The sequence below is a fragment of the Micromys minutus genome, assembly GCF_963924665.1.
Source record: "Micromys minutus genome assembly, chromosome: 24".
In the NCBI taxonomy this organism is placed as follows: Eukaryota; Metazoa; Chordata; class Mammalia; order Rodentia; family Muridae; genus Micromys; species Micromys minutus.
In genome coordinates this window covers 44810635-44834770 of record NC_137959.1, presented here as the reverse complement: position 1 = coordinate 44834770, position 24136 = coordinate 44810635, and the positions used below count along the sequence as shown (strand labels likewise).

General features: G+C 53.7%; 1 protein-coding gene across 1 annotated transcript; it reads right to left on the bottom strand.

Moving 5' to 3' along the window:
- Positions 1-5162: 5162 nt before the first annotated feature.
- Positions 5163-23049, bottom strand: CDH15 (cadherin 15). The gene is made up of 14 exons (XM_080937344.1): positions 22952-23049; positions 16048-16203; positions 15249-15404; positions 13718-13862; positions 11455-11615; positions 10872-11000; positions 10337-10522; positions 8816-9069; positions 7914-8056; positions 7565-7804; positions 7079-7318; positions 6841-6977; positions 6546-6710; positions 5163-5721 (listed from the first exon to the last, which is right to left on the bottom strand). The coding sequence occupies exons 1-14, from the start codon at positions 22991-22993 to the stop codon at positions 5521-5523; spliced, it is 2355 nt and encodes a 784-aa protein (XP_080793470.1). The 5' UTR covers positions 22994-23049; the 3' UTR covers positions 5163-5520.
- Between the last annotated feature and the right edge of the window lie 1087 nt (positions 23050-24136).

Below are 24136 nucleotides of genomic sequence, written 5' to 3'. Positions count from 1 at the left end.
AGGAGGCAGAGGCAGAAGTCCGTGAGTTCCAAGCCAGCCTAGACAGCTCCAAGACACCAGGGCTACACAGAAACACAAGATGGCAGACAGCTCAGCTGGTAAAGGCGCTTGCCCCCACCCCAAAGACCTGACCTCAGTCCCTAGGACCCAACATCTCAGAAGGACAGAACCAACTCCTGAAAACTGTCCTCTGACCTCCACACCTGAACCAAGGCACGCGCACATGCCTCCACACACAAATAGATAAATGTGATCATTTTCTTTTTAAAGAGGACTGAATAGCTAAAAAGCCCCAAAACACACAAGCCACACAGAAAAGGTGGTTTTATGGAACATATACTTAGACATCAGTTTAAAAAGAGCCAAAGTTACTCTTTCAAAAAATAAGAGAGCTTGGAATGTAGTTCAGTTGGTAGGACCAGTATGCATAAATGGGGTGTGGTTCTACACACCCAAAATCCCTACATTCCCACTTGGGCAGAAGGATCAAGTTATCCTTGGCTACATAGTGCAGCCTGGGCTACAGAGGTCCTGCACTCCCATTAAATAAATAAATAATAATAAATAATAAATAAATAAATAAATAAATACCTGAACAAAAAGCCACTCCGATGATACTCAGAATAAATGGGAAAACCCTGCAGTAAATACCTGTATGCAGAAGTTTGTGGCGAAGCAGGTTTCTCCCGAAGGGAGCAACTTAAGGGAAAGTGGGCTTGTTTGGCCAGCAGTTCCAGACTCCAGTCTGTCATGGCAGGGAGGGTGACAGGGACAGGAGCGTGAAGCAGCTGACCACCACACGCCTGAAAAGCGCACCAAATAACGCTGTGTGTTGGCGCTCAGCACAGGGCTCTCCACACTTCACAGTCCAGGCCCAGTCTCCGCCTAGAGAATCGCTCCACCCCCAGTGGGAGTGTCCTCCCTCCTCAATTAGCATAATCAAGACACTCTCCCACAGGCTGGTTCAGAAATCCGTCCTCCAGGTGATTCTGGGTTCTCAAGTTGATAATTAGCACTAACCATCTCAGCTGACTATAACCCACAAGAAGGGATCCACTCAGACGTCCACCCACCAGAGACCGTGCGTGAATAGTGTGAACACTAGTCAGCCGTACAAGCATGCCGGGTTGGCACGATGTTATGTGGACCTGATATACGTAGTTTTGTGTAAAGACTCCTAAATACGCAAGGCCTGAGAATTTAGGATTCCCTCGTGTGAAGCATTCAAACTAGAGGCATCTGGTTGGTCGCTCGTGGTTGCTGGAGCAAGAAGGCAGGTAGCAAAGCGACCTGGCACAAGGTTTATGTTGGACTTTTATGACGGTCATACTCAGTGCAAATGTATACCTCCAGTTTTTTCCTTTGTCAGAATGCTGGGAACCTTGAGTTAGGTTCTAACTCTCCTTAGGCAAAGCTTCTCGATCGACACTGAGCCTAGAATTGTGATCCTACTTCAACTTTTAAAAATTAAAGGCAGGGCAGTGGCACACACCTTTAATCCCAGCACTAGAGGCAGAGGCAGGCGGGTCTCTGAATTCCAGGCGAGCCTGGTTTACTAAGTGAGGTTGAGGACAGCAAGGACTACACAGAGGGAAAAAAAAAAAAAAGAAATAAAGTAATTTGTTCAATATAAAGCCCATCAATTGTGTTCATGGAAACGCAAAGCCCGTCCATCGCGCACAAATAACGAATCAACGAGAAACTCACAGAATGTTAACCTCGCGAATGCAGCTTGAGAAGGCAGCCACCTACCTTTACCTGCCTGTACCTCGCAGAGGAAGCCTGGCGCCGCCCCAGCGCAGTGACGCCGCCTGCGGCGAGAGAGGCCCGAAGCCCTGAAGACCAGCTTGACAGCAGCACCTTCCACCCAGAGCCGCACGTGCTCAGCGGTTGGGACGCCGTGGCGAGAAGGCCAGGCCTGGCTTCATCTCTGGACTCCAGTCCAGCGAGGATCACCTGGCAGCTTAGCACGCAGACCCCGGAGTGCTTCCCCTGCAGGGCCCCGCCCCCTTGTGACCTCCAAGCTTCCTGGACACTGGCCCCGCCCTCAGAAGGGTTCCTCTTTATGAGGCCCGCCCACCGTCCGGCTTGGTGCGCAGTTTGACTCCGGGTGGTTACTGGGCTTGGCTCTGGGGCTGATCTGAAGCTCTGGGTTGCTCTTGTCTCCCTGGGCCAACCTGGTCTTCTGCACAGTTTGGTCAACCAGGCACCACCTGTCCTAGAGCAGTGAACCAGCTCTGATGTTTTGCTCAGGCTGCCCCTGGGTACTCAGAGACAGGCTGGGTTTGGCTGGCTTACCCATCAGGCCTATGGCTGGCAGATTGGTGAGCCTGTGAGAAAGATCTAGGCTGTGTCTTGAAGCACTTAGGATTTGTAAGGGCCTGGATGTTTTGTGTGCAGTTTTGAGCAACCTGTGTTTGGGCTGGTGCTGCTACAACTAGAATTCCATGACAGGAGGTGGCTTTAACTGATGGGATGACCAGGAATGACCTGGCCGTTGCAGGGAATTGTCCATGAGGTGCCCGGGCACTGGGCAGTAAGAATTGTGAGCCAGAGGCAGTCTTAGGTAAAAGAACAGGAAGGGATCTCTGGCCTTTAAAGCCAACCTCAATCCTCCGTACCCTCGGGCTAACACCTACTACCTGCTTCATTTCCTGTCCCCTTTGGGAGCCTTGATCCCACAGCCACACAGCCTGGGTTGGATGGAAGGTGGGAAGTGACCATATCTCTGAGACCATCCAGAGGTGTGAATACCTGCCCCAGCTGGCCCTGCCTCCTGTGCAGGAGTTATCTGTGCCCTGTCTGCTTTTACAAGCAGCGGCTAGGCCTTGAAATAAGCTGGTCTAGCACTATTCAAGACAGTAGTTTAGGCCCGAAGAAGCAGAAACTCAAAAGAGAAAGGCAGGAGACCCAGGTCAACAAGAGCCTTGGCCTCCAGAACAGAAAAGCCTACCTGGTTTCTGGTTTCTGGAGTTGCTCTTGAAATAAGCCATGTAAGTATTTAAATAAATAAATAAATAAACACTTCCATATATAACTTATAAACAAGATGGCCCCCAGACGCGCATATATTTGAATGGTTGCCAGTTGGTGGGTTCAGAAAATTAGGAGGCGTGGCTTTCTTAGAGAAGGTGTGTCCCTGAGTTTTTTTTTTTTTTTTTTTTTTTTTTTTTAAGATTTATTTATTTTATGTGTGAGTACACTGTAGCTGCCTTCAGACACACCAGAAGAGGGCATCAGATCTCATTACAGATGGTTGTGAGCCACCATGTGGTTGCTGGGAATTGAACTCAGATCCTCTGGGAGAGCAGCCAGTGCTCTTAACCACTGAGCCATCTCTCCAGCCCACACTTAGCCTAGCCATGTGAGCGCTCTCTCTCTCTTGCTCTATCCCTCTCCCTCCCTCCCTCCCTCCCTCCCTCTCTCCCTCCCTCCCTCCCTTTTCTCTCTCCCTCTCTCCCTTTCCCTCACTCTCTCTCCCCTTCCTCTCCCCCTCTCTTCCTCTCTCCCTCCCTCCCCTTTTCTCTCTCCCTCTCTCCCTCTCCCTCCCCTTTTCTCTCTCCCTCTCTCCCTCTCCCTCCCCCTTTCTCTCTCCCTCTCTCCCTCTCCCTCCCCTTTTCTCTCTCCCTCTCTTCCTCTCCAGCCCCCTCACTCTCTCTCACACACTCTCTTCCTCACTCCCTTTCTCCCTCCCCCTCCCCCCATCTCTCACATCCTCTCTCTCTCTCTCTCTCTCTGCTTCCAGTTTTCTGATCAGATGTGAGCTCGCAGCTACTATTCCAGTGCACTGCTTACCTGCCGCCTGCTTCCCACCACGCTGACCTCTGAAAGGGTAAAAAAAAAAAAACCCTCAAGACACAGACTTTTTATATAAGCTGCCTTGGTCATGGTGTCTCTCTCTTCACAGCAATATGAACGAGTAACTAAGACTTGAAAACTGAGGCACAGAGAGCAGTGGGCCAAGAAGATCTTCTGTGACAGGATTGGGCCTAGAACACTTGCCCCTGGGCACAAGGTACAGGGCAGGGGTGAAGGGTCAGAGGTTAGCAGAGGCAGTGCACAGGCGCAGTCATTGGTGGTGGGCTTGCTATAGGGTGGTGGGTGGGAAGCTCTGGAGCACACAGTGAGAGGTGCACACTGCTAACCTCTATCTTGAGTCAGGAAGCTCATCTCTACACTGGGCTGGCAACAGGCAGCCTCCTACAGACTGTCCTGTGGAGAAGGGTGGGGGCCCGGAAGGAACGTGCCAGGATGCGGATGGCTCCCACGAGGTGAGAGGGCTCTGAGTAGCCAGGGTGAAGCCTGACAGTGCCTGGAATTACCTGTCCTTTGTGCTCAGGGATGCTGGGTCGGATCACACTGCCCCAAGGCTCACAACTTTCCAATCTATAGCTAAGCTCAATGACCTCGTATAGCTGAGGGTGAGCCACGGGCTGCTTAGCAGTTTGGAGCAGACTGGACGCTGCCCCTCCCCTCACCTAGGTCTGTGGTTCTTCCCTCCCCATGTAAACAGAGATGACCCTCAGGCTTAGGGTCAGGGAAAGCAGCACAGAACACAGAAGCTTTTGAGGGGAAGAGCAGGAAGCCCCGAGGGATGGCAAGACTCCAAAGAAAAATCACCTTCCGGTTTTTTGGTGAGAAGAGCAGGTTTTCTAGGACAGGGGTGCCTGCACTCTAGGTTTTATTTTCATGGAGCCTACCATGGGCTCTGTTGAGTTCTGTCCTTGGGGTTCCCCAGTGACATTCAGACTGCAGTGTGTCACCACACTAGTGCCCTTTCCCAGGAGGACACCTCTCACACAACAGAAAACAGGCTCTTCGCTTCCCTGGCTGTCCTCCTGTGTTGAATTCTCTGCTGCCACACAGTCGTGGCTGGAGTCACCCATCTCTGAAGGACACCCACTACTTCTTCCAACACTCTGTTCCCTCCCCGGAGGGCCCTGTAAACTGGGACAAAGGAGCTGGGGTAACTCACACCAGAGCAGACACACCATCCCCAAGAACACTGGGAGTCAGAGGAGGCAAGGGAAGTGGGGGGTGCTTGGTCTCCTCCCCTGCATGTACGTGTGTGCACACATGCTCTCCGAGGTCCCTCCCTAGGGTAGACCTGGGACTGGGGCTACTACACCCTCTGTGGCAAGAGTGGCACTGGACACTTGTGATCCACCGAACAGTGTGTTTTTAATTCCAATCCACTCCGTGGATGTCTGCTTTCATACAGAGGTGAGAGTCACAACTGGGACACAAAGACAGGATGAGCCCCAGCAGGGCAACTGGAGGTGGCTTCTGCACTCCAGAAGGAGAGTGCCCCCCCTGGCTCCAGGTTCTCCCATACCACCAGACTCAGTCCTCCCCTGGGGCTCACAGAGATGACCTCGGTGACTTTATCTGCCATGGAGTCAAGGATGGGCCATGCTGTTGGCCTTCATAGGATTTCCGGCTGCCTGTCCCAGGAGAGAGCCCCCTTGGTTGGGCCAAGTGGGCATGTCCACACGGGACATCTGCCCCTGGCTCTGTCTCTCACTGATGCCCGTACATGTCTGCCAGCCGAGCAAAGCGGGGGCCCCAGTCCTGGAGGTAGTCATAATCCTGGTCTTCATCTCCCAGGCTGGACAGGATGGAGCTCAGCGTCCCTGCCACAGAGCCATCTCCCTCGTAGTCATAGATGAGAGCTGTGTCATAGGGTGGCACACTGGGGTCGCTGTCTGCAGCCTCCAAGCCCTGTGGGAAAGCCCCACAGACTTCAGGACCACTCAGGCAAGCCGGGCGCCCTGATGCTCAGACACAGGCAGGGCTAACTCTGCCTCCGGCATTGCCGCAGAAGGAAACCTCTCCTAAGATGGAGGGGCATGCAGAACATTGCCCTGTGCAGAATGGGCTGGCAGAGAACATTCTGTTTCCTCCCCTTAGGGCGGGGAAAAGCTGTCTCATAGCAGCTCTTCCGCCCACCCACCCCCAGCCTCTCAGCCTTTCCATAAACACCTGACCCCTCCGGAGGCAGTGTGTCCACTGGTACCCGGTCATCTTGTGACCAGTACCTGCACTAGAATTAACATTGCCAAGGATGCCAAAATTTGCTGGGAGCTTTCTCTGGGTTGTGTGGGCAGACCTGTCATTAGGGGATTCCCTGCCTGGCCAGGCTCAGCCATCCACCCTCCGTTCTGACCATCTTTTGTATAGACAGTAGTCACCCATGCGGTGTTCAAACTGATGCTTTGTCCAGATGATGTCAGCGCAAGTGCTGCTCCCACCTCATCACAGTAAACACAAAGGTCAGGCAAGCGTACGATTCCCAGAGGGGCAGAAAACAGAACGACTGAGGCCAGTGCAGCTGCGTTTCACTCCTACCCACAGGGTTTGAAAAGTACCAGGCCAACCTGCCCACTCGCCCTCTGGGCTTTCCTAAGGCTCAGACAGGGCCCTGCTGGGGAGCTCACCCCCTGACATCCTGTAGTGTGGGGGCTGGAAGGAAGGTTTGGACGTGGTGGGTGTGTTTGTGCATGCATGTGATCAATCCCCCCCGGGTGCCCCCCCCCATCACCTACGTCACTGATGAAGTTGGCAATATCGGATGGACTGGTTGGAAGCACTCGGTGTGGCTGTGGCACATAGCTGAAGGGGGCATCTCTCCGCAGGGGTGGCCTGCCAAAAGAGCGGCTGGTGGCCCTTGGTTCCACTGGGTGGCGCAGCTGGTTTATGTCGTAAGCATCCTGTGTGCACAGTAAACAGCTAAGGTCAGAGAAGGGACTTCCTGGTTGCCAGAGGACCACCTTCCAGGAGGCTGCTGGGCATTCTGGGGATCCCTTCCCTGGGTTCTTGTGTGTCTAAGCCTCTCCTTACCTGGTCCTCCTCCCCGCCTCCTTGCTCATCGTAGTTAAGGATGTTGTCCCGAATATCCTCTTGTAGCCCATGCAACAGACTCTTACCCCGAGACTGTCCCCGGAACCGTGTGCGGAGTGCTGCGAGCAGGATGAGAACTGGAAGCCGGAGAGACTGGCTGGAGTGTGGGCGCTTAAAGGATGCGGCGAGGTGGGGAAGGGATCCAGGGCAGAGGGCGGGGCCGAGGACCTTCACTCACCGAGTAGGACCACGGTGCTGGCCAGCACAATGACCAGTGCGCCCAAGCTGACGCCTACACCACCTCCTCGCAGCGCAGCGGCCCCAGGCAGGCAAGTGCCATCCGACCCACAGCGACACACCGTAACGTTCAGCGTTTGCTCTCGCTGCTGGGGCGGCTCCCCAGAGTCCTGGAGCAGCAGGCTCAGGCGATGCAGGCCCTCAGAGACCTGATGTCGGAGGCGCAAGCGTGCGTGGCTCACTGCAGAAGGCGCAGTGTGGTCAGTAGAAGAAGCTCTCCAGGCTAACCCCGCTCCCCGCTCAGAGTACCTGAGTCACTGGGTATCAGTTTCCCCATCTACCCATTGGGTACTGTGGAAACTAATCCCAGTTCTGCCGGAGGATGTAGTCATGGTGATATATCTCTTAGGTCCCAGGTTGCAGAGAGGGGGGAGGGGAAGGTATGTGACAGAGATTGGGGGGTCGGGGAAGGGTGGAGAGAGCTCACCATTAATTTGGCTGAGGCTCCAGTTCTGGCCGAGATCTGGTACCCTGGGGTTCAGCTGGAAGTGGAAGGGAGCCCCGTGCGGGGGTAGGTCCTCATCCGTAGCACCCAAGAGGAGGCCAGGGCCCTGGTCTGGTTCACTGCATAAGCTGCCGGATGGAGGAGGGGCCAGTGCTGGAGCATGGTCGTTGACTTCTAAGATCTCAATGGACAAGGTGCCTGTGGCTGTGCTGGGAGGCGTGGCTAGAAGCAAGGGAGAGCTAATAAGCCCAAGCCCCACGCACAACCTACCCATCAGTCCACTTAGGGAAGCAGTGGGCTGTGGGACAAGACACCACCTGTTTCCCCTCACCATTGTCCAGGGCTAGGATGATGGCCCTGTACCAGCCGTCCTTCAGAAAGGGTGAAGCAGGACTCAGCACTCGCTGGGTTTGAATCCTGCCGGTGGCCCCGTCCACTTGCAGCCAGTCTTCTGGGTCATAGTCCTTGGAGTAGCTATGAGTGGGGAGGGGAGGAGTGGGGTGAGGCTCACCCAAGACGTCTGGACATGGGTTGCATATCATATATGCAAACAACATACTATCACATACACACCCATATATGAACTGTGGTTGGCCTTTGAGGCCTCCCAGCCCCAAACTGACTTTTTTTAACAAACTATTTCATTTTCTATTTTAGTATTTTATATATGTATTTATTGGCATGTGAGTGCACATGTATGAGCACCATGACATAGGAGGACAAAGGACATGGAGGAACTGAGTCTCCTCCAACCAGGTTGGTCCCGAGAAATGACCTTAGGTGGTCAGGCTTGGTGGTAAGCACCTTAACCCACTGAGCCATCTTGCCAGCTACCACCACCCTGAGCTGGTTATTGATGAGTTGTGCCCCTGCCCAATGCCCGCCCCCAGGAGCTGGCAATCTGCATTCCAGCTTGCTCAGAGCCGGTACCATGGAGACAGATGAGAACACTGTGCTAAGCTTGAGGCTGGTGGTAAACTGAAATCGATAGAGGTCTCTGCAGAAACTAGGACCCATGATAAAGGACAGATCAACAATCAGAGGCTGCCCTGTGGATATGGTCCCTCCACATACACACACATCGGTGTCTGAGGAACCAATCCCCTGAGGGTGTACCGTCAGCATGTGCACCAATGGCTTTTCTCTTTCCCCCTCAGAATCCAGAGGTGCCTTCGGCAGTACTGGAGCCACCAATCCCGCCCCCTGAACCCACAAGAGCCCAGGGCTCCCCACCTGACTCTCTGCAGTTGCTCTGTGTCGGGGTCTCTGGCAGAGAAGGTGGCCACAGAGGTGCCTGGGGGGGCTCCTTCGGCTATGCTTGTCCTCAGTGGGTTCTCTGGAAACACTGGAGCCTCGTTGCGGTCCTGAACCCACACACTGACCCTAGTCTGGCCCCGCTGGGCCCGAGGGGCAGCTGTCTGCAGTGGGGCCTCGTTCTGTACGGACACTCTGAGCTCATACTGCTCACGGCTCTCATAGTCCAGAGGCTGCAGGAGAAGGACAGAGACAGCTGAGATCCGTCTGTCCAGACAGCCCACCTGTCCTTCCTCTCCCGTTAAACCTTGAGATGATAGAACATTATGGGAGGCTCAGATATTAATAGGCGACCAGATGAATTCCCATTGTGACAATGGATTTGTTGAGTGTGGTGTGGTAGTTTCGTGTGTTACTGGACAGTTATGGTCTGTACGTAGCTGGGTGGTGGATGTGCCAGTTAGTGCTCCGCAGAGGGGCCATCTGGTTCATGGTGGTTGTACTGGCTGGTTTTGTGTCAACTTGATGAAAGCTGGAGTTATCACAGAGAAAGGAGCCTCAGTTGAGGAAATGCCTCCATGAGATCCAGCTGTAAGGCATTTTCTCAACTAGTGACCAAGGGGGGAGGGCCCAGCCCATTGTGGGTGGAGCCATCCCTGGCCCAGCCCATTGTGGGTGGTGCCATCCCTGGGCTGGTAGACCTGGGTTATAAGAAAGCAGGCTGAGCAAGGCAGGGGAAGCAAGCCAGTAAGTAACATCCCTCCATGGCCTCTGCATCAGCTCCTGCTTCCTGACCTGCTTGAGTTCCAGCCCTGACTTCCTTTGGTGATGAACAGCATGTGGAAGTGTAAGCTGAATAAACCCTTTCCTCCCCAACTTGCTTCTTGGTCATGTTTTGTGCAGGAACAGAAACCCTAAGACAATATGTGTATGGGTGTGTGTATGAGTTTGTGTGAGTGTGTGTGTGTGTGTGAGTGTATAAATGTGTGTATGAGTATGTGTGTGTGCTTATGAGTATGTGTATATGTGTGCATATGTGTGTATATGTGTGAGTGTGTTTATGTGTGTATATATGTATGTATGTGTATGTGTGTATATGTATGTATGTGTGTACATGTATATGTGTGTATGTGTGTGATGTGTGTTTATGAGTGTGTATGTGTGTTTATGAGCGTGTGTATGTGTGTGTGTATGTGTGTGTGGGTGTGCATGTGGCAGCTGTTCCTCTGGTAAGAATGGGGTCATGCTGGTGCAGTTCTACTTGAAATGTGGATTATCCTAACAAGGCTGTAGTAAAGGCACTCTGTGCTGCTTCCTGCTACCCCATTTGGCCAGATACCTGTAGTCAACACCCGTCCATCTTGTGCCCTTCCCCCAGGAGGTCAGCTAACACAGCCCTACCAGGAAGGAACCCAGGGCAGCTCAAGCTGCAGCTGCGGCAGGAGGACACCCATGATGGATTCTAGCTGAGGGAATGCAGATGTCAGGAACCCGGCTCACCTTGACCAGGGACAGCACACCTTCATTGGTCTTGGGGTCTGTATAGATCTTGAACTGCCCATCAGGATCGCCTTCCAGGATGGTGAACCTGGCCACCCAGTTGGGGGAGCCGGGCAAGTCCTTGTCCTCCACCTCAAGTCGTCCTACATCCACTCCACTGACAGCCTCTGCGGCCTCCATGAAGAACTGGAAGACCCCAGCTCATTGTCACCGGTCGGCAGATTCAAATGTCTGGCCTATGACTCTGGACACCTTCCCTGCTTGTGGCTTAGTGCCATTGCTCACTACAGCGTATTTCGCTGGTTTGTCTTTTCCTAAGCCACGGTCCCCACTGCTGGAGCTGTCCCTGGATATTGGACCAGTTCTTCTCCTCACAGGGCAAGGGCCCAGACATGACTCTGAGCTGAGGACACTGTGGACCTTCTCAGACACAGCGCCCCTCTATGCTATGAAACCATCCACCCTCACAGGGTCCCCTCGGGAACCTACAAAGGGAAGGCAGCCCTAAGCTGATGGGGGTGGGCAGAGGTGGCACCTCATCCTTGGTGAACTCTGGCGCATTGTCGTTGATGTCATCTACGGAGATGATGGCCGAGGCTGTGGCGGTGAGGCCATCTCCCGACATGTCTGCCACCTGCAAGGTCAGGTTATACACAGCCACCACCTGGGGACAATATGACATGTCTTAAAAGATGTGATAGCCAGAGACAACCATTTTAGGATGACAGCAAAGCCACCTACAGGCTTACTCCTTACAGGGTCTGCCCCTGCCCCAGCCTGTGAGTGAGCAAAAGGTCAGTTGTGGTATCGGAAATGTCAGACATTAGGGGCAGCAGAAAGCAGATCCCTGGCTGACGGAGCCACCTCAGTGGCAGGGATAGGATTACCCAGGCGCAGCTGCACAGGTGAGTTTCAGAGGTGTCTCCGGCATAAGCGAATGACTTGGGGGGGGGGGGGTTTACAGCACCAGCAAGGTAGGACCAGGGTGAGACTAATAATCACAGTGTAGGCTGGGAGGTGGGAAGGCCCTGCCCCACCGTGAGAAGCCCTGGGGCGTGAGGAGGCCAGATGTGGAGAACTGGCCCCCAGGCGCTCAGGTGTCCGTGGGGCTGCCTCACCTCACGGTCCAGCCCCACTTGCACCGTGCGGATCTCTCCAGTGTGCTCATCAATGCTGAAGATCTCAGGGCTGCCCTGCTCCAGGATGGAGAACCTGAGGGCTGCATTGTCTGTCTCGGGGTCATCCGCATCTGTGGCCTCAGCCCTGGTTATGAAGGTGCCTGGGGATGACAGAAATATGGTCAGCCACCATGGGGCGGCTGTGCTGAGCCTCCCAGTGTGCACACGTCCCCTAGGTCTGACACCGTGACTGCAGAGTGGGCAGCCCACTCTCTGTACTGTAGGGGTCACTGGGGCTGGCTGTGTACCAGCCTCGAGTCCAGGGCACTCCTGCTGCCTTGCCTATAAGACGGGAACATCGCCGTGGGCATTCAGCGGGGAGAACCATGTGCCTTCTTATCAGATGCTGAGTTAGGAACTGGAGCTAATGTTCCAGGTCAAAGTGGTAAACACACAGGGTCCTCAGTCAGCCCCAAGCCGGCCCAGGTGAAGGATTCACAAACAAATGGGCAAAGAGCAAAGCAGGTACCCAGCATCCTCCAAGGCGCTACCCGTAGGGAAGCTGCCACATTTGGGAAGGAGCTGCCGGTCGAGGCCCCGGTACCATGTTCTCTTTGCCTGTCACCCACTTCTCCCTCAGAAGAGACTTGGTCTGACTCTCCCTTCAGACCAGACGTAAAAACTTTGAGCCAGTGAAGTGTGTCGGGGTGGGAGGAGTCTGAGAAGCCTGTGTCTCGAGGTCTTGGCTTGTTTATCTGGGATAGATTGGATATACTCAGGAGATATCAGCTACTGCGCCAGGCCTACCTTGCACAGGCAGAAAGAAGCTACTGAGTCGGTGACCTATGCATAGTACTGGCTCCCAGAGTGACACCAAGGACAATGCTTCCAGTGGGCTTCTTGGTCAGGGGACTCATTGCCAGTCCTGTGCTGTGCGAGTGTTCCCTGGTGAGGGGGTTAGTGCATGTAGGCATGAGGAGCCAGTCCCCCCATCAGAGGAGGGGTGCAGTGTGTAGGGAGGGGACCCTAGAGCAGACACAGAAGCAGAGGTATCACTGGGACCTGGTGTGCTCTGACTCAAGTGGTTACGAAGGATTCGCATGTAGTGTTCACACATGGGCGCACATCTGGATGTGTGCACATCAAACATCAGACCATGGTAGCAAGAATCATAACTCCAGGGAGTGAGTTATGATTAACTCTCAGGGGTTAAGAGCCCTCGCCATTCTTCCAGAGGACCCGAGTTGAACCTCTAGCATGCAAATGGCCATTCGCCATTCACAACTTCAGTCCTAAGAGGTCTGATGCCTTCTTCTGTTCTCTACAGTGCAAACTTCATGCACACAATGTGCAGGCAAACACTCAGACACGCAAAAATAATCAGAATAAGAGATACAACACTCTAAGTCTACCCAGAAGAGAACAAGAGTTTCACACACCCTCATGGGGATAGGCTAGAATTGCACCCCTCCCCCGTCAGGCAGCTTTTGTTGTCCTTGGGGCCTGTCACTAAAAACTACCACAAGCACCCTACGGGCTGAAGCAGGCTGCGGATGCTTGAGGATACTGAGAGACAAGCAGTCTGGGCTGGGACTGACAGGGTACCCTTGCCCTGGTGCCCGGTTCCTCCTGCTTACTGAGAAGGGCTGGAGTAGAGATGAGGCCACCTCCAGGGTCTTCAAGGACACCCCCTGCCAGTCCCAGATATTCAAGCCTAGTCTCAGATTAGTTAGGTAACAGAAAACGACCTTAAGTTCTGTCTCCATTTCCCAGGTGCCAGGCTCATGGGCCTGTGCCACCTCAACAGGCTGGGTAGACTGAGGCCAGGCTGCATCTGAAGCAGCAGCCAGAGGAGGCACTGCCCCAGGCTGTGGAGTTTTCTTTGGGGGATAAAAACACACTAGAACAAGCTCATGGCTCGCTAACTGGGACTGAACGGTCCACCGAAATGCTAAGCCTCATGTTACCCAAAGTTCACCATCATGAAATGAGAAGGCACAACTGGAACACAGCCACCGGAAGCCTTTCTGTGCAGATCAAATTAATATTGACAGAAGTGTAAGAGATGGCTTTCTTACACCTGACCTTTTGGATGCCCTTTGGATTGCTAATTCTGCAGCCCTAGAGAGGAACCTGCCATGCCAGGCAAGCGCACTGCCTGGGGAGGGGAAGGTTGTATCTCTGGTCCCTTGGTTGTAGGGAAGTCTGGGACTTAGACCTTCTGAAGGCCCACCCCCTGGATGGGGCTGCACTCCCACCTCACCTGGGATGGCACCTTCCAAGATGCGGCCTCTGAACACATCCTGTAGGAAGACTGGCCGGTTGTCATTTTGATCCACCACAACGATCTCCAGGTCCGTGGGGTCCTCCAAGGTAGAGCCACCCAAGTCCAGGGCAAAGGCCCTTAGCTGAACAAATAGAGAGTAAGCAATGGCTCCGTGGCTCCTAAAGCCAGGCAGAAGAAACACCAAGGGCTGAACACAGACCAGGAACACACGGGATGGAATGTGTGCAGTGCGCATGCACCCTTTCTCTGAATAGAGCCTGCTTTCTCCCAGCACATAGATTCCAACTTCTCTCTTCCCTTGGCTGCCAGGATGCTCACTGCACCATTATATGGATGAAGTAATGTTCTTATTAAGGTTTATCTCCCTTTTTCTGTGGCTTTGGCTCCTCTTAAATTCATTCATTTTACTTTCTTATTTTTTAATTTAAAACTTTTTTTTTTTTTTAAAGACGGGGTCTCTCTATGAGCTGTGGTGGCCTGGAACTCACGATGTAGACCAGGCTAGCCTTGAACGCACATTGATCTGCCTGTACCATGCCTGGCTTAATTAATTCATTTTACTTTTTGGAACAGGGTTTCATATGAGATTACAATGTTTTAACCTGCTTCTTTCAGAGAATTGGCATAGCCAAGCACTCAGGAGGCAGAGACAGGAAGACAGCAAATTCAGCTAAAGATGCATGGGCAAGACATTGCCTGTCACTCTTTAAAAAAAAATCATTTAATGGGTTCCTCTGGACAAATGCCGTGGAGCTTCTTAAGTTTGGAAGAATCTCCCGAGGCTGTGAAAAAAAACTTGGCCCCTGGGAAAGGAGAGGTAGAAAGCTATCCTGTCTCTGGCCAGCTGGAACGCAGTTGACAGGGTCCTGGCTCTCTAAGGTTTCTACTGGTTTGCTTGGTTTTACTCTTGTGACAGGTTTCTGCTATGTAGTCAAAGCTGGCTTCAAACTTATGACCCTCCTGAGCCTTCTAAGTATCATAGGCCTGTAATACTCTTCAAAGCTCTATTTGTCTTTTAGCCATGCTGGGGAAGGAAACCAGGCCTTTAGATGCTACGTAAGCACAGTACATCTCAGCTGGCAGATAAAGGATGTCCTGGGCACGTTTCCCAGGCACGTGCACACCTTGTGACTCTCACATCTCTTCCTGAATCCCAACACTGTGATGGTAGTGGAGTCCCGTTGGCCAATCACTCCTCAGAGATCACTCCCTACAGAGGACTGTTTGGGGAATTCTTCATGACACACCTACCCACCAAACAGAACCCAGATCCAAGGAGAACTGGCTGTCATGTCATCTCAATGGTTGCAACAGTGTTCTGTCCTCTAAAAGACCACCTACTTTATGGCCTCAAGGTGGCCCTATGTTATGTGGTAACATGATCCCAAACACTTAGTCCTCTGCTGTGGCTCTTATGAGGACCAGATCTCACTTCAGAAACATCTGGCCTGGAGCCTGTCAGGTGGGGAACAGAAGCTGAGCAGTTTGACTTCCCACAGTGTCCTACCCTGAAGCGATCAGTCTTCTCACGGTCCAGCGTGGCGTTGAGGTACACCCTCCCAGTGAACTTGTCAATGGAGAAGACGTTTCGGGGCTCTTCATCCACACCGGGACCCTGGATGCTGTAGATGACACTGCCTAGCTGCTGCTTGTCAGACTTGATCTGTGGGGAAGGAGTGGGGATCGGTGAGGGCCAGAGAGTACCCCAATATCTTTCACCCTGACCAGATGAGCAGAGGTCCAAAGCTCTGAATTCTGACAAGCTGCTCCCCTAAACTGTAGCCCAGCTGCAGGGCATCCTGGGACCTGGCAGCCAGTTATATTCTGAGGATGTAAAAGGCTAAGCATTTGTGTCCCAGGTCTGCTTGTACTGGTGATGAAGTGTACACCTTCCAAGGGCCACATGGCCTGGGAGTATGTTCACTAGAGTAGCTAGGTGCTTGTGGCTCAGGGCTATGGGGTCCCTGCTCCTGTCTCACAAAGTGGGAAAGTCCTTCCTAGGCTGTACAACTAACTCTTGCCAGCATCTGGGGCTTCCCCAGATCCAACAGGGTCTAAGATACGGGGAATCAGGCTGGAGAGATGGCTCAGTGGTTAGGAGCACTGGCTGCTCTTCCAGAGGTCCTGAGTTCAAATCCCAGCAACCACATGGTGGTTCACAACCATCTGTAATGAGATCCGATGCTCTCTTCTGGTGTGTCTGAAGACAGTTACGTATAATAAATAAATCTTTAAAAATGAGGAGATATTGTGGCAAATAAAAATGGTAAATGGGGGAACCTATGGGGACAACCCCCTTCTCTTACCTGCACAAGTGGGTAGGGGAGGCGTTTGTAGTTCTCAGACACACTGATAGGTGGGATGACCCAGGCCCTCCGCACACGGCCTGGGGCCAATGCCCGGCGCCAGGGGTACAGGATGCTGGGTTCAGGCTCAGGGACTGCCCAGGACAGGCCAAGACTCTAAAACACAAACAGAATACCATCAAACAGGATACAGGAGCTCCAGAATGACATAAGTTTTAGGACTGTGCTTGGGCCCTATACTGCCTGGGGGTGTCATCCTGGAGAGTTTGGCTCTCAAAGTTCCCATGTGAATGATCCATGTCTGTCTCTTCTCCTTGGCTGTGTCCACAGGGTCATCAGAGCCCAACAGTGGACACTGTTTATTGGGTGGTGGGAAGCAATGTGAGGGTCTGCACTTTTCCTGGGGTCCCTCAGAGGTCAAGTGCCAACAGGGGCCAAGAAAGTGTCCAGAGTTTAACTCTTGCCTCCTGGGACTGAGGGCCCAGGAGGAAAGACTGCAGCTGGTGGGACCAGGGACTTAGTTGGAAATGGGTCCATGGAGTTGGAGTGGGAGGTGACATGTCCCTCTTCATTCTCACAGCTTGAATGTCACAAGTTAATGGTAACAGTGCCTGGTTTTATTAGAAGAGACGAGGGAGGGAGGGGCCTCGTCCCTAAGCATGTGTCTAACCTTCACCCGACACACACACCCTAACCTCCCAGGGTGGCCATGCACACAGCAGACCCTGTGTCAGAAACCCGCCTCTGCCACCAGGCATGGGGCTTGATTTTTTAAACACTTGGAGAAAGCAGGTTAGGGAGCTGAAGAGTTGATGGCTCCTCTGCTACAGTCAGCTGTGTGAACAGAGAGGGGCCATGCTTGGGAAACCTGTCCAACTTCCCAATACCGCGTTGCAGAAGGAATGGCCAAACTTCCAGAGCCCTGAGGAAGGGGCATCTAGCTTACGTAAGCTGCTTTGCACAAGGGACTTAGTGTCTGTGGTCTTCTTTGCTGGCTAGCCTGGTCTGTGACAAGGAATGGAGCAAGGGAGGACATGCCCTACAGATGCCAGGGCAGAGAGCAGGACAAGGACGGACAGGGCTTGCTGTGGCTCAACTGAGAGGGTGGCTAGGGAAAAGGGATGCCCCATTCAGTACACCATGTGATTTTTAGACCTCAGCCCCAGAATCCCAGAACTCTTGGAATACATTCCATTCTTCCTCACCCCGAGGTTGCCAGTGACCTCTAGACATGCTGGACCAGAGATGGCTCAGTGGACAAAGACGCCTGCTCCCAAGTTGGTAACCTGAGTCTGATCTTTGGAAGCCATATGGTAGAAAGAGATTCGACTCTCGTAACTTGTACTCTGACCTCCACATGACACACACATGCCACAGTAAATAAATGTCATTTAAAAGAAAGACATAGTGCCCAGGATTGTGTGACTGCAGACAGGAGATGAGGCCAAGTCTCTAAGCTCAGAGGGAGCTCTACTGACACCCATTCTCCCCAAACACACCGTCATTATCTGTTTGTGCTCACAGATAACTCCACCCCTCAGAGGCGTTAACTAAGGCCTGGAGAAGAGATGCGTCTGTCAGGCACAGAATGCGGAGCAACTCTCCAGAGGTATCGCCAGCCTTGTGGTACTGTCCCGCTTCTCAGGTGGTTTTCACCCCCAGTTTCTGAAAGGATCTCACCAGGGGACCTGACTTCCAATTGCGTCTTATTCCAGCCCTTCATCTGCCTCTACTTCCCATGTGTATACGTGTACCCTGTACAGACAGGTGCCCAGAGAAGCCTCCCTCTTTGGGGTCACCCCTCCCTTCCTATCCTTGGGCTGCCCCTGTGGAGGGGTAAACACCAGGTGATCCTCAGGGCAGAGCAGGGCTGCAAGTGTGGCGCTCAGAGTCACCACACATACTAACGCAGCACTGAATACACCAGCCCCAGCTTCAGCATGGAGCCCAAGCAGTCAGACCGCCATCCTTTCCATCACCATGGTTACTGGAGGGAAGCCTGTCCCTGACTATGTCCCTCTGAGTGATGGGCAGGATGGGATCAGGAACTCCAAGGAGAACCCATCCTAGCTTTCACGCTGAATGCCCACTGTGTGTCTGCACCTAGGGAAGCTCCCACCTGGCTCCGCCCCAAGCAAGACAACTGGGAGGCACTGGCTGTGACCAGAAAGTTGGCAGCCAGTTCCTCTCTGTACGCAGGTCACGTGGAGGCTGGAGAGATGGCTCAACGTTTAAAAGCCATTGTTGCTCCTATAGAGGACCGGGCTTCGATTCCCAGAACCCACATGGTGGCTAACAGCCATATGTAACTTCAGGCTCCAGAAGATACCTGACACACTGTTCTGGCCTCTTCTGGTACTGCGTGTTTGTGGTACTTCTTACATAAACATAAATACATTTTAAAACGATAAGAAGGTTGTGTGGCAAGCACTCACACCCAAGGAGCCTGGTGGGACTGGCATTGTGGGTATGACCACCTTCCAGCGCCTGTCGGCTGACGCGGCTCCCGTCTGCTCACTCCATGCAGAGTGAACGGCTTCCCTCCTGTGGACTAGCCTGCTGCTGCCCAGGCCCAGGCTTCAGTGTGGAGCCTCTGAGGAGGCTGGCGGTCACAGGAGGGAAATGCAGTGACTGACATGGGGAGGGGGTGCTCTAAGAGCAGCAAGGAGAGCTTAGCCAGACAGCAAGGCCACTTAGATTTTGGCCTCTCCATGTCTCTTCCTGTAGCGCACATGGACGGTCAAGGTTAGGAAGGTACTGGCCCTGTGGCACCTGCATATAGCCCGCTTCGAGATCAAAGGCTTTGGCTCCGGCTCTGCTCTCTTTCCCAGCCCAACTGAGTCACCATGCTGGGAGCCCTTGTTTCCATCCTACCAGTGAGGACCCCAGCCACCTACTCCTCAGCCCCTCGGCAGCGGAGGCCAGCTGCAGTAAAATCCTGCCACCCGTTAGTCCTGGGGTCCGGAGAGCAGGGGACCATGATCAAGATAGAAGAGTGAGTCTGGAGGGCCGGACTCCTGCCTGGGCATCTCTGTCCTCGCAGATGGCACACTGGCCTTAGAACCTGCCAAGGCCAGCATGCAGAGCCACTTCTAGGTCAGGGCAGTGTCCCTACCAGGCACACACCTGCCTGCCTGGCACGCGGAACCTGAGCCACAGCCTCCATGGAAGGGGCTTTTTGACTGAGCTTGGTGGCAGCCCCCGAGATGTGCCTGAGGGGCTGGCTCTTATCTTCCTCCCCTTGGGACAGCATGTGGGTTGGGATCTGGGGCTCTTCATGACACCAAAGCCTGAGAGAAGGGAGCACCTTTCTCATAGCTCTAAGACAGGTCTAGAGAGGCTGAATCACTTTCCCAAAGCCACACAGGCAGAGTTGGCACCAGAAGGCATGCCAGGCTGATGTCATCCGTAGTGTCTGCCCTGCCTTGGGAAGGCCTGTTGAGAATGGGATTCCCAGGCTCTCTGAAGCCCCCATGCCCTGGGAAGACCTCCCTCCCTCTTTCTAGTCCTGCTGCCTCCATCAGCTGCCACAGCCAGTGCCCACGGGCTTGGCACTCACCGGGTGTGGTCAAGGCAGGGCCTGGGAACCTTGGGTCCCTGGTTCGTCCACAGTCCAAGTTCACGAGGTCACAGAACCACAATGTCTTGGCAGGGTCCCATGCCCAAATCAGAGGCTGTAACGGTATGAGTGGGCGCCCAGTGGGCAGGCCACAGCCAGCTTCCGGCTCTTGGGAGGCATTTGTGTAGCCCATCCCATGTTTTCTCACCCTGCCCACTTCCCAGAAGACATGGCAGGCGGGGGGGGGGGGCAAGGCTAGGTCTCCTTGGGAAGCTAAGACATCTGGTGTTTAGGACAAAGCCACGTGGCTACAGCTGGCTCACAGGCTCCCCACATCCAGGACAAAGGACAGGACAGAGGTACCTGGAAGGTGCCTTTGTGGAAAGTGTTCCCACACCTTCCTCTCTCCCCCATACCAAGACAGACAGGAAATAGTTACAGACTCTCTTCCCACAGCAGATACCCAATGTGCCTCACCTCATCCCAAGCCTGCTCTTGACCAAAGACCAAACCAGACAAAAGTCAGAAAGTTCTAGAGACATCTGGGGCCAGTGTTCTGAAGCCACGCTCCTCAGCCAACTACCCTCTGGGGTCTTTTCTGACCCCCTCCCAACCCCAAGGAGTTGTAGGGTGACCAGGGTCCTGCTATGAGTGCCGTATGTGCTTTGACCAGGCAAGAGGTTTACCATCACTACCAATGGGAATAGCCAAGGAGAAAGCCGTCTGGTCTTACTGCACTCCCTGCACTGATCCTGGGCAGAGGTTCTGGTGACAGGGAGATGGGACTGACTGGAAGACACATTGCCCTAGCCACAAGAGCAAGGTGTCTGTTCCATCTTAGCAGAGCTAATGGCCTTTGGGTGGGGGGAGAGCAGGCAGCCCCTGCATCGACTTCCCACAGGCTTCTCAGGCCTGCACAGCTCCCACAGGCTGGAATCCATGGCCACCTCATTCTTGGACAGCCAGCATGCCAGGAATGAGCCCAGCTGTTGGCCTGGCCTAGGGTGGCCCCACATTCCCATTGAGGGACCACCCTCTCCAGCTGCTGTAGTCATCAGAGGAGAATGAGGAGGGGGCAGACAGGCAGCTGTTCCCTCCGATCAGATTGGTCCTGCCTGCCAGCACACACGGGGTACGGTGCTCAGAACCATGAACTGAGTCACCACAGGCTGCAGGCTGGACCTGCTAGAGATTAGGTCCTTTCCCGGCATCGGTGAATAGTCCCCAAAGTACAGCTGACGCCCATCTTTCCCTCAGATGCCGTGTGGCTTCATTGGTTCTAGACAAAGGGGGTGTGAGCAGGACTCGGGATTACCCGTGATTCCCCTTAACCCAGCTCAGGATTAGCAATTAGAGAGATCGAACCCCAAGTGCAGGGGCTGAAGGGGGTCATCTTTATGAGTACCAGTTCCAAGTATGGATGATACCGGGATTAGACGCCAGGTCTCAAGCATGCTTAGCAAGTGCTCTACCCGATACATCCCCGGCTGCTTTTGTTTTCCTTTTGAGGCAAGGTTTTAGTAAAACCTGGTTGGCCATGAGCGTATGATCTTCCTGCTTCAGCTTTCTGAGCAGCCAGAATTTGAGGCCTGGTGGGGACCAGTTCTGAACACAATCCAACCCCCTGGAAGCTCAGATTCCAGGGGGAACCTGGGTAGGGAGACAATGGAGCGAGGCGTGAATGTACAACCCACTTCAAACTCCAAACTGAGGAGCATAAGACAGAGTTTCTGGGCCAGGGTGACCAGGGAAAAGCCCAGTAGTCTCAGGACCCCCATGTGTGGACAAGAGCAGACAGAAACAAGAAAGCTGGGGGGACACTTGGTGAGGGGATAGAGAAAGTTCCCCTTGTTCTGGAGCTAATTTGAGTGCTACTGTGAAGTGAGTTCAGAAGGCCAGGCCCCAGGGGTGTGTCCTTGCCCCCACCTGACTGCTGGGGCTTCCAGATGCCTGGGGGAGGGGTGTTGGGCAGTTGCCCTAGTGCACCAGAGAGGGGAGGCTTGGGCAGGGAGGGAAGAAGAATGCTACCCAACACTACCCGCCCTCCAGCCGTGGGGGTGCTGGTAAAAAAATGCTGTTACTATAGCCAGTGATGAGCGGATCCCAGCCCAGGGTATGGAGGGGTCTCTGATGGGTCAGGGCATTATGCATAAGACTGGGGTTCCATGTAGGGTCTAGAGGGCTACTGGGTCTTAATAGCCTATCAGGTGTGCCCAAGTAGGGGAATGTGAGCCCCCAAGCCCGGGGTGTTGGTGGTTGGAAATGCAGGGCTGATGCCCCAGGCCCAGCTGCTAGAGGGTCTTTCTGGCCAGGCTCCTGTTATCTGCCAAGAACTGAAACTTGAGCAGAGCTGTAAGCCTTGTAGGAATTTAAGGGGACCAAGAAAGTCCTAAAGTGTGTTTCTGGAAGGGAGGGACCCCACCACGTACACGCACACACACACACACACACACACACACACACACACACACACACACACACACACGCAGTGCTGGCTGAGCTCTTTGTGCTTTGCCACCTGTTGCCTCTGAGGCACAGAGGCTGGCCACAACCTTATTGCCCATCTCTGAGGAGTGGACCCTGGCAGGGACCACAGAATCTACACCCCCATCCTGGGCTGCCCAGGACCATTCAGCCGCCTGTCTGGGGAGTTCCAGCAGCAGGAAAAACTGGGGACCTGGGCTTTACCCATCCTTCTTTGTGCCATGTTAAGAAAATGGTACTAGAGACTGACCGATCTGGGGACCACAGGCCACTACATGGGGACCACAGGTGGATACGGGCACAGCTGCTAGTCTGGTCAGGTTAAAGGCAGTGTAAACTGATGTGTGTGTTGGTCTGCACTGGCCTGGAGTTATTGTCTCTGGATTCCTAGGTCCTAACGGGAAGAGTAGTAGCTACTTCAGAACTAGAGACTCAGGCACCAAGACTAACTAGGGGCGTAAGTTTCACAGATGCTGTAGCTTCCTGCCCTTTCATCTGCCTCATGCTCTGGAATACAAAGACCTCACAAGATTGGCCACCCTTAGGCTCTGGGAGGCTCCAAGAGGCACTTGTGGGGCACTTCCAGGCTGAAGGGACAGCCTCATGGCTGTTCCCGTGCCTCAGAGATGCTCGGCAGTCCTGAACCATTTTGCTCGCTGGTGTACAGGTCACTCACCCTCCCTCTGGAAGCCCCTAAACACGGGACACCCCTTCTTCCTACAATGCATCAGAGAGTGTGGCCCACCCTGTATACTGCAGGCCTCAGCTCTCAGGTTTCCCCCAAAGACGCTCCAGGCCAGTGGCCCCAGGAAAGCTATCCCGAAGCTAGAGGAAGGGATGCCACAGGGCTCAGAAGCTTACCTGGGCAAGCAACCCGAGAGCGAAGAGCAGAGCAGAACCCATTGGGGTAGCGGAGGCGGAAGAACCGAGGAGAAGTGACCTACTGGGCGGCCAGTGGCGCTTCTACCCCCACGCTGAGAGCACTGCGCTGAGTGACAGCGCAAGTGCTAGGGCAAGAAGCCAAGGGACTGCACGTGTATGGTGGGGCGGGGCCAGGGCGGGGTCTGGGCAGGGCTAGGGCTGAGTGACAGCGTGGGGGCGAGTCATGGGCGGGGCTAGAGATGAATGATAGGTCATGTAGGTTGGGCCTGCATAGCCACAAGAGTGCGATATGAAGGTGGTAGAGCAGGACCGAGGATCTGCGTGTATGTGGCCAGTATCTGAGGAAGGCTCTGTAAAGTTTTGAGGTCAGCGCATGTGTAGTAGGGGGCTCCTGGACTGAGTGACAGCATGTAGTGAGACTGGGCGTGGACATAGGGCAAGTACTCAGCGTGCAGTAGGCGGGGACTGTGGCCTCTGGCAGCTGTCCAGAGAGGCCCAAGCTTGTAGAAGAATGGAGAGTTCTAGGCAGGGTAGCCCATACCTTTAACCCTAGTCCCTGGGAGCCAGAGGCAGGCAGATCCCTGTGAGTTAGTTAGAGGCCAGACTGCTCCAGATAGGGAGTTCTAGGCTAGTCCAGACTATATAAAGAAACTGTCTCAAAAAACAAACAAAACCACAAAACAACCAAAAGAAAACAAACTGGTCCCTAACCAAAAGAAAACAAAGTGGTCCCTAACCCAGAGAAAGGAACAGCAGGATTAGGGACCCCACTTGGATCACCTGTTCAGTTTTGCTCTTCCAGAGCCCATCAGAGACTCCTACCCCAAGGCCTTTGCACAGGGACATCTTACCTGGACAGCACCCAAGGCTTGTTCCCTCTCTGCCTTTAGGGTTCTAAAAGTGCCGCACCACTACTGGGGGACCCATGGAAGGGAACCTTTCTGCTATCACCTGAATGGAGTCCTGGGGTAGTTAGGAGTGTCCTGGGAGTGCTGGGGGAGATGGCTCAGTGGTTAAGAGCACTAACTGCTCTCCCAGAGGTCCTGAGTTCAATTCTCAGCAACCACATGGTGGCTCACAGCCATTTGTAATGGGATCCGATGCCTCTTCTGGTGTGTCTGAAGACAGCTGCAGTGTATTCACATACAATAAATAAATAAGTAA

Coding starts and splice junctions, on each gene's coding strand:
- CDH15 (XM_080937344.1), bottom strand. CDS start 22,993: ATGGGTTCTGCTCTGCTCTTCGCTCTCGGGTTGCTTGCCCAG. Junction 11,001..11,454: donor AAGTGGGGCTGGACCGTGAG/GTGAGGCAGCCC, acceptor TATTGTCCCCAG/GTGGTGGCTGTGTATAACCT. Junction 7,319..7,564: donor GAGCCTCAGCCAAATTAATG/GTGAGCTCTCTC, acceptor CGCCTTCTGCAG/TGAGCCACGCACGCTTGCGC.